Source organism: Hetaerina americana, unplaced genomic scaffold, assembly GCF_022747635.1.
Source record: "Hetaerina americana unplaced genomic scaffold, ioHetAmer1.1.p SCAF_12, whole genome shotgun sequence".
In the NCBI taxonomy this organism is placed as follows: Eukaryota; Metazoa; Arthropoda; class Insecta; order Odonata; family Calopterygidae; genus Hetaerina; species Hetaerina americana.
In genome coordinates, this window is record NW_027286292.1 from 29,422,654 (window position 1) to 29,437,753 (window position 15,100).

Below are 15,100 nucleotides of genomic sequence, written 5' to 3' on the forward strand. Positions count from 1 at the left end.
TGGAAACAAGAGAGCTGAAAGGCGTTTTGACCACTTGATATTGAATTTCTGGGATTCTACAATGAATAAACATTGATATACACATAGCTGCTAAATTTTTAATGAAAAAATTCAATTTTCTCAGTAATTAATGTTAACACCAAAATACTTTGAACTTTTCTGTCTGATCCTAGTAGTTTTTGTAAATTCGGACCTGAAAAATCAGGGTGTGTCTTATTCACCGGTCTTATGAGCCAGGAAATATGGTGATTAATATTAATTTTTTAATAATTATATAGTTCATTTAACAAAGTAGATTGCTGGACTATTAAAATTCTAATCAGCAAAGAAGAGTCCAGAAAAACACAAGTAAAATGTTTATCGTAACTTAAATTTCATCCGTCAGCTTTTAAAGAAAGCCATTTATCTTCTAAGAAATTGCTTTTGGGACCATCCAGTATCAACAAACATATATTGCCCATTAAATTTCTGTTTCTTCTATGTTCACTAGGCTGCACGTGATCATGCATGTTCCATCTTAGAGCACAAGCCACACTTATATGCATGCCATGTTCATATGCATGTCATACCCATGTCATGTTTGCATAAACTGGAGGGAGCACATTGCACTTGAATACTTTGCCAGCATCCACTTGGCTGTCTAAATTCATATTAAATTACACTTTGGGGAGGTAAGGGTAAGTAAAGCACGTCATGGTAGGCAAGATAGGGGAGGTGTGCAATGCCACAAGAAAAACCCCAAGCAATGTAAATGGCAGAAGAGAATAAAAGAAACTACTTCCATGACCCAGTATATGAAAGGATACACAAAATAATTTCAATGAATTTTAAGGTTATAGCTAACTAACATCAACACTAAAATACACCCAATTCCTTGAACACTTTCTAATACTTGTCTCATTTAACTGATCCTATACCTCCTATCACAGCACTAGTGTGACTTTCTGAGCATTCAAGTAATCCAAAAATTTCAGTAAGTTGCCGAGGCCTCCAAAAATTTCCAAAATTATCACGGTAATTTTCAGAATGGCCCACAAATTCATTTCAATGACTTTCAAGGTTTTAACAAATGCTAACCCAATCCTTTAAAACACAGGGATCGAGATGGTGTGGTGGTTAAGGTACTGGCCTCCCACCTGGGGGGCCCAGGTTCGAATCTCAGCAATGGCCAGATTTTTTCATTGGTTTCCTGATCGCTACTTGGGGTGCATTGTGGAGAGAATTTTAAGTTAATACGCAGACCATTTGATGGGATGCTGGAATTGTGGACCCCTTGGCTCCTTTTGCTAAGAGAAGGCTAATTCCATTTCAAAGTCACTCTCCAACCTTCCTCCATTCCCTAAACATACTAACCCTACCAGATTACCCACCACCTTCAGTCACAAATGGCCTTCACTCTCACCTCCTCTAATAACTACAGCTATTACTACCACCCTCGAAACACTTTCTAATACTGGTTCCCATCCTCCTTACTACAGCAATGATGTGACTTTCTGAGCATTCATGTAACCCAAATATTTTAGAATTTTAGGGGCCTATGAAAATTGCCAAAATTACCATGGTAATTTTCTGAATGGCCCAACTTTAGCCTACAACTTATGACTGTCACACCCACTTCCCCCATTTCAAAAGTGAGACTAGATACATAACCCATAAGTGGTCATGGAAGGCAGACCGAGTAACAACTGATCTCTTCGAGGCTTTAGTCCCCAATCCACCTTACTCCTAGCATCTAATTCTTAACCACTGCCTCAGTAACCTATCAGGTCGATAACTTCCTCAATTACCAAACATATATGGCAGGCTGGAGGCTTCCAGGATAACCTGACATGGAAATTTTTGAGTATGTGATTTTATAGAGCTATATCATCACCCTGACAAATTGGAACTAAATCATAGGGGAAATCAGTGGATGCAATGGCCAGTGTACTAACTTTCCACTCCAAGGGCTTGGATTCAAATCCTGGGGGTGGAAAGATATTTCAGTGGTATTCTGATCCCTATTTGTTCAAAAAATCGCATGGCTAGGGTAAAGCTGAGGGTGAATTTAAGTAAATATTTGGGAGTTTAGTCATTAGAAAAGATTGGAATCTAGGAAATTATAATGGATAAATGGTTTTCATGAAAATAGATGGTAAAATGTCTGGTAATTGAAAAGATGACATGAACAGTTGATTAAAAGAATTATTATATTTGATGGCATAAAAGATGCATCCTTGTTTCAGGGGGGCACACAAAACAAAATCGTTTCAGAAAAGACTAATGGATGGCAAAATTATTGATGCAATAACCAAAAAAATTCTCCCACCTTTTTCGATACAGTAACATGATATTAATATCACATAATAGTGATTATCTTATTAATAGCAATCCCAGATACATTATTCTTCAATTGAATTATAAATACTATAAATTAGTAAATATAATGATCTAAATGGCATGGGAGTAAAACAGGTAGTACTGAACACACAGGATAAAAATGATGTAAAAGAAAGGTTATGCTATTTTCCAGAAAGAGAATGACTAGGGTTGGCATTAAAATAGGTGGGAAAAAACTAGTGCAGGTGGAACAATTTACGTATGATGGAGGTGTTTTGGACCAAAATGTTCCAAGTAGTAGGGATGTAAGGAGAAGAATTGCGCTAGGCAAAGAGGCTTGCACAAGGAGGAGGGAGTTGATGACAGGGATGCTGAGTAAGGATATTAAGAAAAGACTCGTTAAAACTTTGATATGGAGGGTAGCTATGTACAGCGTGGAAACGTGGTCATTGAAGCAGGAGGATAGACCTAGATTGGAGGCTTTTGAAATGTGAGTGTGGAGAAGAATGGAGAAGGTGAAATGGGCGTAAAGGAAAACAAATGAGGAAGTACTTGGTACGGTGGGCGAAGAGAGGGGTTTGTTAGGAGAAATCCTATGGAGACAGAAAAAATGGATGAGGGGCATATTGACTGGCAGTGGGATGCTGAAAACTGTAATAGAGGGGAGAATGTTAGGCAAACAAGGAAAGAGCAGGAATAGGATAGGGATGTTGGATGGGATGAAGGAAGTACACAGAAATGAAAAGGGGCTTGTTGCAGATTAGGATGTTGGGTTTCGTTCTGTTCAGTCACAAAATATATATTTGGTAGTTGTGTCCATCCAAAACCTACCTTAATCAGTAGATTACCTTATAATAAAAATAAAACTTGTACCTATAGAGTTTGAACCTCCACATATACCACAAGGGTATTTTTTTGAACAATGATTTTGGAAAAAAGATTTACCTCATATGCCATGAACTATGATAATATAAAATTTTTAACTCTTAGTGCATATCTTAGTGCATTTTTCTTCTAGAATTCCAGAAAAGACTTCAAAATGGTGATTCATATCTTTAATTTCATGGATTTTCATTACACCCCCAAATGCTCCCTCATTGAAACACCCAAAGAAAACCCTGCGTGTTCTGCAATGAACCAAAGCCATTGCACACATGACACAAGGCTCTCTTGTCAAATACACATCATAGCCAGTACAATAATATGGATCATCAGAAGTTATATCATCCCTAGTCCTTTTGCAAGGTACACGCTTCTTTTCACTTTCCTTTAAAAACCACATGCTATCTTCTACAGGCCATCGACCACCACCTTGTGTTCTTGCAATCAAATCTGAAGTGACCATAACTGCATGCTTCAGTGGATGACTCAGGCGAATATCGTATCCAACAGCAACAACAGAGTTATTTACAGAGTCTACGAAAACACAACCCACCCCAGCCCCACCCATTAACAAACTTCTCCGAGCAGCAATTAATGCAATTTCCATATAGTGTTCCTGAAGTTTCTTATCCCTTTCATCAAACAGGGAGCCATTCAATATTTTCTCAATATAAGGATCCGCACAGAAGTTACATGGCCAAGTAGCCATGGCATTTTCAAACTGTTTTCTTGTTCTTGGTGTCATGGCTGGAACGGACATTTTGAAAGGAATGGGATTTATTCCATCAAAAACAAATCCTTTCTTTTTAAGAAGATCAACACAACTGTCTGCTGATAGCTCACCAGCTACGAGAAGAATCACGCACAACCCTTTACCTTTCACAGTTGCCACTCTTTTGAGGTGTGTCAGGTGCAGAATAGGTGATACTCTATTTAAAGCATTCAGGATAAGTGAAACTTTCTTGCAATCAACAATAAGACCTACATACACACTAAGGAACTCAATGTCTGCAGTGAGCTCATGGGGGAGCACTGGTTTTAATACCCAAGAGCTTGCCTCCGTTTGTATACATTTCATCATAGATTCTGAATCAATGGAAGGATTGCCTATTGTAAAGGGGATGTTTTGATGGACACTGCATAACCAACCATCCTGAAAAGAGCATCGATTATTCAACCCAAAAGATACCTTTGGAAAATATTTTTCCACTCATTTAAACTAAAATGGAAATGATATCTCTGAAAGTGGTACTAACTTAAATAAGCAACTCTTGTCATAAACCCTAGTAGACAGGAAAACCATCAATTTTCAATGCATAAAAACTCTAGATTCAACACTTTTCACAGGCTAAGGATTTGAAAATGTCAACTCTTGAGCAATATTAAGAGTAAGAGGAATTACTTTTTCATTAATTATAATTTCAGTGCACAGATAATTGCATCAAGCATGTATACCAAATATGTAATTTATCACATGATATAATTTTGATTTCAATATACATAACCATGAAAATGTCATGTTGTGATAAGTCAATGTGATGTGTAAAACAGAAATGTAACCACTTTTCAGAGTTAATATTATCAAATATCACTTCAGCAGTAGCATGATGATTCCCAACCAATGGACAGGATGTAAATGTTTCATTACTTATTAAGAAATCAATAAGTTTCACTAGATTAATCCTCGTGATATCTTGAGTGTAAGAAATAAAAATATTACTATGGGGAAAAATGTTACACTAATATATACCTCCAACTGGATTACATCCATGACCCTTGTTCTTGTTTGTTCTGATGACCCCAGGACTGTACTGCCAAGAGCAGTGATAGGGTCACTGATATCCCCATACCCTGAGTCATTTTTGAAAGATAGGAGTCAGACGAAAGGTTGTTCATTGGGTATCTGTTCCCCAGAGAGGTGCCTGCAAAGGAATCTGACTCCAAGCAGATGCCTTTGCAGGCTCCAGGGGTGGCCAGCCATTAAAGAGATGATGTGGCATTAAAAACACAACTGAGGAGGCCAAAAGGTAAACCCCTCAATTATTGCTTCTAAGCATGCATGATTGATGCAAAATTGATTATGAATACTGGTGTAAATGGAATTCAGCTCCCAAGGATGGGGGTCAGGCATGGAGTTAGGTAGGCAAGGTGTCTGCGGTCATCATAATTGATCTATTCTCAACCAAGAATACAGTAAGATAATTAAGTCCATGAAGAGGACTGCAGACAGATGCTCCATGTTAGAATATGGAATGTATGTCAATGCAAATGATTAGGAAGGTAGAAAATGTAAGCAGGATAAGGAGAGAGGAGATACAGGGTAAGCCCTCCCAACTAAGTCATTGAACCAACCAATGAGTGTTTTTATTTCTTTGGCGAAAGAGCTTACCTACCATATAGGAACACTTTCCAGAGCCAAAATATAACTTAAAACATTCCTACCATCAAGAAACCTAACACAGAGTGAATGAATATAAATGATAGGCTACTTTATCTTCATGTTACCATCAAAGCTATCATGAAGCTGTGTGGAAGAGGGTGATTCCACAACAGCATTAGAACTGAATGTTATTTTCATGCTAATTGCTAATGGATAACTTTAATAATCCAAAAAAGGAAATAATTTTTACACTAGCTTACACTGAAGTATCTAAGGTTAAGATACTTCTGCATACATGCTATATGAGCTGCCAGCACAGGGGAACAATAAAAGATGAAAAAATAACTACATAATGGACAACTCAGTGTGAAAGTATATCTCCTAAATCACGCCACCATTTACAGTTATTTTGAACATGTTGGTTCTAGAGTTTATCTCACAAAACTAATTTCCATAACAAATTCATATTCTTTCCAAAAAAAATTAGGTTAATTTAATTTTTTTCTAATTTCTTTCACCTCTGGTTTCTAGTATGTCTTGGAGAGATATTCTAAAATTATGAAATAACTATGTCAGTTGTTTTAAGGTGCTCCAGGCCAAATGTTTAAAAATGCTTGTTTTGCTATCATATCTCATACGTTGCAGCAATTGACTATTACCAAACAGCAAAAGAAGGTGGACTAAAAAATTCTGATGAAAAATTATGAACTAGCATTCCCTTATAAAGCAAAAGACACATTTTCAAAGCAATTTTCTATCAAAAATAATAATGGCAAGGGACCCAGATAAATTTATCCTATGATTTTGTCTTAATTATGCCACTTTTCCCAGCCTTCTGTAGTCAACTAAACCCGCCAACTTTTTCAGGTGTCTTAGTTTCCAACACAGGTGAAAGACCCATTTATAAAAGCAACGAGTCGCAGAAATATATGGCATGATGTGATAAAACTTTTTTTTGCTCGTTGAAAAAGCTCTGGTAAGACCAGGTAACATAGACATCAATATATGTCAAACAAGTTTATGCTTAAGTTTATTTACAAAAAAAACAGAAGCAGCTTTTGGATATTCAGTGATGATACATACTTCTGAACCAAATGGATTTAATAAATCGTACTGTTACAATCCTAACACATAATTTAGCAATATATGTAAAAATTAAAGCTACAAGAATGCATATTAAGCCAGACAAAAGAAAATGAACTTATGCTATTTCACACTACATGTCATTGCTACCTGACCTAGTTTTGAATAGAAAATTGTGTCAACCATTGTAATGAAGCTGAATTATAATGCCATTAGCTCTCTTTTGTTACCCATTTGCTTTTTCTTGGAGGAAGGATTCCCAGTTAAAAAATGTTATTTTAAAATATGGAAATAGCATAATTGATACCATAATTGTATTCAAATATTTCTGCTTGGAATTTTCATGTCTACACTGAATATGATATGTCAATTAATGTCAAATTTTCTTCATTAATATAAAGGATATGATGATAATGCCTAGTCGTCTTATTACAAAATGTTGAATTATGAGCAAAAGCAAATGTATGGAGAGAGATTCCTAGTAAAAAGGAATTAGGCATGCATCATGAAAAATGAACAACTTATTTGGATTCCGTCTTGTTTTCATAAATCATGTTTGCATTCCTGGTTGCTTCATTTAAGGATATATCAAGATAGATAGATGTCTTTATTTGAGCGAAATTGAGACCTAATGGTCCTTTCTTGAATTTAACCATATAGAAGAAAAGATTGACATGATCCACTATCCTAAACAATGTATATATAATTTTCTTTGAATAAACTTTGTACATAATTTTCCAACTTTTCCAGCGTGAAACACATTATCATATTTTACATTAATTTAAACGTTAGAAATTGTTTCACTAAACATGTGTTTCATTACACTAGAAAGAATGCAGAACAAATGATGCTCATTGTTCGAGGTTCCACCGTAAAAGTATTCAAAATCCCCCAAATCAGAACAAATACAAACCGTTCTGGATGGTCAATTACTTTATAATGGCAATATGATACATCGTTTCCTATACTTGACCTATGCATGACATCCTAACTTAAAATAGGCCCCTCTTCAATTCCACATACTTTCTTACTCTGTTCTTTCTGTCTCACATGCCTATCCTGTTTCTATCCCTTCCTAATTTGCCTAATGTTCCCCCCTTTGTCAGTCTCCAGCATCCCATTGCCAATCAAAATGCTCAGCATCCATCTAATGGCCTTCTTTTAATCCCCACTACTCCCTCACCATGACTAGTATTTCTTTGCTTGTTTTACTTTCTGCCCATTTCACTTTTTCTATCCTTCACCACATCCATATTTCAAAAGCCAATAGCGCAAGTTCCCTACCTATGCTTATCAACTTACTTAAATGGCCACATTTCCATGTCCTAACAAGCCATGCTCCATATCACAGTTTCAGTGAGCCTTTTCTTCACATCCTTACCAAACATTCACGTCATATAGAACACTTTGAAGATAAAAAGAGACCTTTCAGGTGTGATATGGTGGAATATCATGATTAATTAAAAATTGGCAATTTTCCACAAAATAAAATTTATTACGACCAAGTTCCATGTAACTGCATCATTATCAGGTGATGATGATGTAGCTACATTGAAACCGGTCATAATAAATTTCATTTCGTGGAAAATTGACAATTTTTAATTACTTCCAAGATAGGTATACTGTTCCACCTGTTCTAGTTTATTAACTCCTATTTTCATATTTAACTTATCTTTGCTCTTTCTCAAAAACTGCATTACATTAGTTTAGTTTAAATTTATTCTCATACCTGTGGAAATGACATCCCAATGTACTCACCATTGCTTGCCACCCCTTGGCTGACTGACATATTAAAACTAACTGATTTTATGAATTATCCAATCACAATCTTATCTATAGTTATTTCTTTGCCTCTTTGACCATTTTTTTCACATATACGCTGAAAAGCTGGGGTCATAATGGTCGCCTGTCTCAATTCTCTTTCTAAAATTGCTTACCCTGGCTCTCCATCCACCATACGCTCCTGAGCAGTCCTTGACATGAACAGGATGTGAATAAATCTCCATTCCGTCCAATCATCTCCTATTTTCCGAAATGCATTCATTAGTTTTACCCAATTCATTCTGTTGAATACTTTCTCAAACCAAACCGATCATCCCATAACCAATCATATTACCCCTTATATCCTCTCCCTCACTATCCTTAGTACCACTTTCGTTGTGGGTGAAATCAACCTAATTAACTACAGTCCATGCATATGGCTGCGCTTCCTTATTTTGGGATAGAAACAAACAATGATCTTATGAAATCTTCCAGCCAAATTCCTTCCTCATAAAAGCTAAAAATTAGCCCATAAAAACTCTTTCTTCCAAGTTTTTCTAGATCATTACTATTAGTACTTACTACAGTACTGAATTATTATCTGACTCTACATATGTGCCGAGAAAACTGTGCTAATTATTTTCATTGTTTTTAAACGTGCCTAATTGTAATATAATCTACCTGATATCACTCTGAATACCTTAGCATTTTCGTTGTACACCTACACCTTTTGTTGCATTTAAATAACATCTTTTTCCAAATTTAAACAAAGTGTTTGATATGATTTAGTTTCCAGCAGAACTATATTGCTTCCTTCCTGCGGTCATTCCTTATTCCTAATCCATAGTCACAAACTACACTACAATCCCTCCCTTCGCCAATCATTGCATTCCAATCCCACTTCATTATCAAGTATTTCCTTCCAGGAACACCCACAATTAATTTCTCTAATTGATTTTATTGTCAATATTTTCATGAGCAACTTCCACTATAAATTAATTTGGAAGCCAAGGAGCAAAAATAGAAATCAACCCAACAACAAAATGAATTTGGTCCCATGGTGGCAACAAAAATGATGGAAGGGATCTGTGAAATCATGTTATTTAGCGCGAGTATTCCAGAGTTCGAACGTGGCATGAAAAATCTATCTTATAGGGAACACCCTCTAATGTATGTTATACTTCTTGAAATAGTAAATTATCTTTATTTTTAGTTTAATTAATTTCAAATATAGTAAATATGCCCAGCTTCACTGATGATTCCCAAATTAAAGGAGACCAGGCAAAAGTAATGCATGATATTTTTATCTAACTTACCTTAGCCTCCTTTGAATCAATATCAGATTGGTTACCCATATCAGCAGATGATATGCTGTGATCATTAGGGAATGTTTTCACGTCTAGCTCAGCCACACCAGAAGATGATGGTGTGAATTCTGCATAACCCCAGCACATACAATGATTACAAAATGTTGAATGAAAATTGTGGGGCTGGGTAAAGAACATTTGGAAAATTATCAACCATGCATTAGAGTACCACAAAGTTTGTCAAGATTACATCCAGTGAATGTAGATCTTATCTTATGCCAACACAGCACAAAATATTTTCAAACATTTACACAAGCCCTAATGAATTTTTGATTTAGTAAATGTTTCCATGATGCTAAACAAACTCTCCAGCTCATTTATTAAAGAGTGGCATAACCTTTACTTGGGAAGTATCTTTAAAATATTTACCTCATTATTAATATTTGTGCTCATAAAAATGACCATATTTGGATTATATCGAGGAGAAACCTGCTGCTTCAAAACTTAACACATACTAAACACAGCAGTACATATTCATGAAAAAGTATTAAATTAAAATACAGATATTTTTGCTTTGAAGGATAATGTGCAATCTCGGCATTATAGTTTCCACCATGTCTCATGATACAAATAATATCAATTTCGTGTTTTGTACAATTAAATACTTTAAGTTGTATTTTTTCAAACATTTAAAATCTTTTTTAACACTCCTTTTTTTAACTATTGACGATCTGTGAGAAAAGGCTATAATGGTTTCCTCCTATTGATTTACCCAGGTAAACTGTACGAGAGAGCGTTTTTCAAGTTTGACTGGATGTTTTCCTTTCTATTCCAAAAATGTATGTGATAAAACAAAAAGTATGAGGTGGCACAGCAAATAAGTTGTCAAAAATGTAGTATCTTAAATATCAGGCCCACTGAAATGGTGCTAATGAGACAACATTGGTGAAAACTTAGGTAGAAGAACAGAAATATTAGGCGTGAAATATTTGCTCTGAATTATTCCATGGTTCCAAATTAGTTTATAATACCACCAATAATGCAGAAAAAAATTAAACAATATTCCAACAGTTTCTCATTCAATATAATTTAACTTACTTAATGAACTAGTCATATACGCGGCGAGAAGAAAAACATTAATTACCTTGGAACTGCAGCTGAGCTTCTGCGTCCCTTTGCGATTCAATCTATACAAAAACAGATAGGGTAATAATGGAAGAGAAAGAAAGGTTATGATAAGATTTTCTTTTACGTAAATTTATGAATTAACTCAATAGTTCATCCGCCATTCGCGGAACTTCGAATTAGTTAGTTGCACTATCGGTACTTTTTAAAAATTAACAGCTCTGATTTTAGAATAAAAGGTATAATCATGCAAAAATCAACTGCAAACCTCAACATCAATCGCCTCCGATTTGCTGATTGACATGACAACACTTTACGTTTGCCACGTTCGCCGCTAATCAATTGTCATAAAACGGACAAAAATATTACTTAAGCATTACAACCAATTCTATAGTTGCCGTCAAATTTCCAATGAAATTTAGCTGAATCGCTAACACCACCTGAAGTGAAATTATTATTCTCTTACGTCTCACCGCCCAACTCCAAGAAACTCGGTATATCGTTGCGGATTTCCGGTCAGCAAAGGGAAATGCGGGCGCGTAATTTAAATCCACTTCGAATAAAATAATTTCGCTATAATTTACCAAATAAACGTACCATTCTCATAATCACAATCAAGAACTGATGGATAAAGTTGTACCACCGAAAATTTTAAATTAATCCACGAATGTGAGTCATTTTTTGTGCGGTCTTTAGATAGCTGTCATTCAGAGATAGAAATGGGGAGTTAATGACACGTTACAGGAACACACATAAATAAATATAAAGAAGCATACTCACATGTAAATTTTCAGGTTTCTAATCTTCCTTGAAGACAGCTTAGGAAAATGGCTGTCCACATTCATTCAATGGTGTTGGGATAGAGTTGGTGGTAAGGCTGTTGCCCCCCTCCCTCACGCCCATGCACCACTCAGTGTACACTGGCAGTAACTTAGCCATCTGAAGGGTAAGAAGCCCAAAAATTTTCATGCAAATGTGTATATTGCTGTTTTTCTAAATTTTCCTGTTCTCAAGTCATCAATTATATATTTGTGTGCATATATTGGATTAAAAAAATACCTCCCTTTAAAAATTTCAGTGGTAGAGTTACTGTCTTCACAATAATGAAGGAAATATGTGTGGTACAGTATTTAACAAATAAAACTTTCATGCATGCACACTTGATATATGGGAAGAAACACTAATTATTTGAACTGGTTAACTAATGTCCTTCCATCATCGTCACAAGGAGTAACTTTTCCTCCAGTTTTCAAAATGCTATCAAAAATCTTCCGATGACAAAAGTGGAAGGCCACCATTGAAAAAGATCAGCTCCTAAAGGGCGATAGTGCTATAATAAAGAGAAGTATATCCCTGGGAAATATTTCAGGTGAAAAGTTGTTTTCATTTCATTTTACCTTGTATTCAAGTTTTAACAGTGCAGCTGTGTGCTTGTGCCTCACCCTCTTCTATCATCAAGACATTTTCATACACGTATACATAGTTGCAGTGGTACAACATGCGTACAAACTGGTGATCAGTCACCTTGAACAAGGACATAATATAAGCATAACAGTGTTTCATTCCTATTCTTCCTTCTGAAAATGGTGGCGGTACATCCACCAAAAATTTAAGGTACTGTGAGAGTTACATCTTTTGTATTTTTAAAGTGACTATCCATTAATGACATCATTGCATATATTTATAATAAATAGGATTAAAGGTAATTGCACACATCATATATTTGCACAATGGAGTAAAAGGCTTAAGGATGGGCAGAATCAAATGCATCTCACCCTATATCATATATCATATCATCATTTATTCACCAACCTATACCATGTGGTACTAAATATACATATATGTATGTAAAACAGTAGAAACATGAGGATATAATTCAAGCTGAATACAGGCACATTAATTGTTTACAAGACAGTTATTCATCCATGCTATAAAACATTCTTTTGAATAAAAAGTATCTTAATTTACTCTTAAAGGTTACTATACACATATTATATTTCAGAAAAGAAGGAAGTTCACTGTAAAAAATAAATCCCATGTTCTTGGGCCCTTGGCTGGTGCATCTTGTGTGCACTAAATTGATGTGTAGACTATTTATACCACAAGTACTGTGTTTGTGAACATCAGCATTAGTAGGGTAAGTCTTTAGGTTCATTCTTGTGTATACTACAGTAGTAAAAATATAAATACAAATAAAATGTAAAACGTAATGGAAGACAAGGGGCATCATATCTAAAATTAGCTATCAATGGTACAACTTTTTTTGTAATTTAAAAATGGGTATGACCTGTGGGGATGAATCCCAGAAAATAACATTTGAAATAATATGAGAATAATACACACCATAATAGAGTGGTAGAAGAAGATTATTGGAAACAGTAAAGCAGACTGTCTGGATAAGGAAACACAGTGGATTGAGTTTCTTTAAGAGCATATCAATGTAAGAATCCCAATAAAGATGACAATTTAAATGTGTGCCAAAAAATTTCACTGACTCAACCTAATGCAAATATTTGCCTTCTAATAGTATTTTCAACACTTGGGAAGGAGTGTTCCTATGAGAAAATTGTGTAAATGTGATTCATCAGTATTAATTTTGAGTAAATTTTTTATAGACCACGAATGAATTTTCTAGGTTACAAGAATGCTACTGTGAAGGAGTTGCTGAGGTGAGGCTGAGAAAATAAGAATGTTAGTGTCATCAGCATATAAATTGGGATGACTGCCAGGTATGCTGTTCAATATATAGGGTAGATCATTAATATATATTAGAAAGAGGGTTGGTCCAAGGATGGAACCCTGTGGAACACCTTGATTGATTATTTTAGGGGGAGAAGTATATTTTCCTCCATCGTTATAGATAATAACATGCTGAACTGTATCTTGTAAATATGACATCAACCAGTGTTTTGGTGAGCCTCCAACACCAATACTATGTAATTTTTCGGAGAGTACATTATGGTTGATAAGATCAAAGGCTTTGGTGAAATCAAGTAATAAAGCGCAGGTATTAAATTTATCATCCAGAGCATTTTGCAGATGATTAATTGCATCATTTATGGCAGATGTGGTGGATTTGTTCTTTCAAAAGCCATGTTGATATGGGGTTAATATGCTGGAGGATTCTAAGTAAGGATCTAACTGTCGATGGTAGGATTTTTCAAATATTTTTGAGAATTGGTTTAGAATAGCATTGGGTTGATACGAGTTGAGGTCCAGAGAACTACCTTTTTTCTTAAAAAGAGGAATGACTTTTGAGGTTTTTACCTGAGATGAAGATGCCCTCGATAAAGGAAGCATTAATGAGATGCAACAAAGGGTCCTTAATTAAATCAAAAACAAACCTGATGATACAGAACTAGGGTAGACACACTTGCAGTAGGCATGCAGAAAGGGTCCCTTCACCTTTTAAGTTCACATGACCTGATGTCTTGGTGGTAATTTCCTCTTAAATGAAAACTCACTCCATTTCAGTGAGCTTTTGGCTGTAGCCACCATGCAGCTCTACATTCCTACTAATATGCAACTTTCCTCCTTAGTCTCTGAATATGATGGCAACAGATTCTGGTTTGCCAGAAATTATGAGAGGTTATCGACAAATGTAATCATAGGCCATAGAAATAATCAGCCTCCTTGTGGCTTACCTAGATAACCTTTATTCAGCCAATGATGTATGCCTGTATATTGGGTAAAACTTCCAGGGTGCAATATGACTTGGTTACGATCATATCAAAAAGCCATCAACAACCAACCCCTCTCTAATTGTGCCCCAGTGAGTTGGTCATTGATAGGAAGAAACATCAAAAAGGGTAGCTGGCATGAATTGGGTGGAGGCTCTGAGGAGGAGTCTTCTCTCATTATAATACCAATTAATCTGACTGCAGGGTAGATGGAAAAATTAAGTGAAAAAATAAATGCCAAATTGTAGGTTGTGAATGAGGTATGGGGCATATGATTGAAGAGGCTCTTTGGTTATCAATGCAGATTGATGGGAGTTGAAGTTTGCCGGCATGAAATAAGAGACAATTGTTGCACTATGATATGTATACTAATTTATTTAATGTGCAGTTTCTGCTGGATGAATTTGAAAATGCTATGGGAGTGTTGGAGCTAGTGAATACAGAAAAGGAGTGGATGAGGGGGAATATATTTGCATCATGATCTATTACATAAATAGAACCCAGGGGCTTAGATTGAGAGAATTTTATGAGGAGGGTGATGCAAACAGAATATAGTACAAGTT

At 35.5% G+C, this 15,100-nt stretch overlaps 2 protein-coding genes across 2 annotated transcripts in view; both read right to left on the reverse strand.

The window, feature by feature from the left end:
• Positions 1-11,349, reverse strand: part of LOC139685902 (protein YIPF1) — a 34,627-nt gene extending 23,278 nt beyond the window's left edge. The window contains exons 1-3 of the mRNA XM_071583036.1: positions 11,126-11,349; positions 10,877-10,919; positions 9,742-9,860 (exon numbers count right to left, since the gene is read on the reverse strand). Coding sequence (XP_071439137.1) covers positions 9,742-9,860; positions 10,877-10,919; positions 11,126-11,161 — 198 coding nt within the window. The 5' untranslated portion in view covers positions 11,162-11,349. The remainder of the gene's footprint in view (positions 1-9,741; positions 9,861-10,876; positions 10,920-11,125) is intronic.
• On the reverse strand, positions 3,299-4,279 carry LOC139685628 (probable inactive tRNA-specific adenosine deaminase-like protein 3). Its single transcript, XM_071582562.1, has one exon. The coding sequence runs from the start codon at positions 4,277-4,279 to the stop codon at positions 3,299-3,301; it is 981 nt and encodes a 326-aa protein (XP_071438663.1).
• Positions 11,350-15,100: the final 3,751 nt, after the last annotated feature.

Coding starts and splice junctions, on each gene's coding strand:
- LOC139685628 (XM_071582562.1), bottom strand. CDS start 4,279: ATGAAATGTATACAAACGGAGGCAAGCTCTTGGGTATTAAAACCAGTG.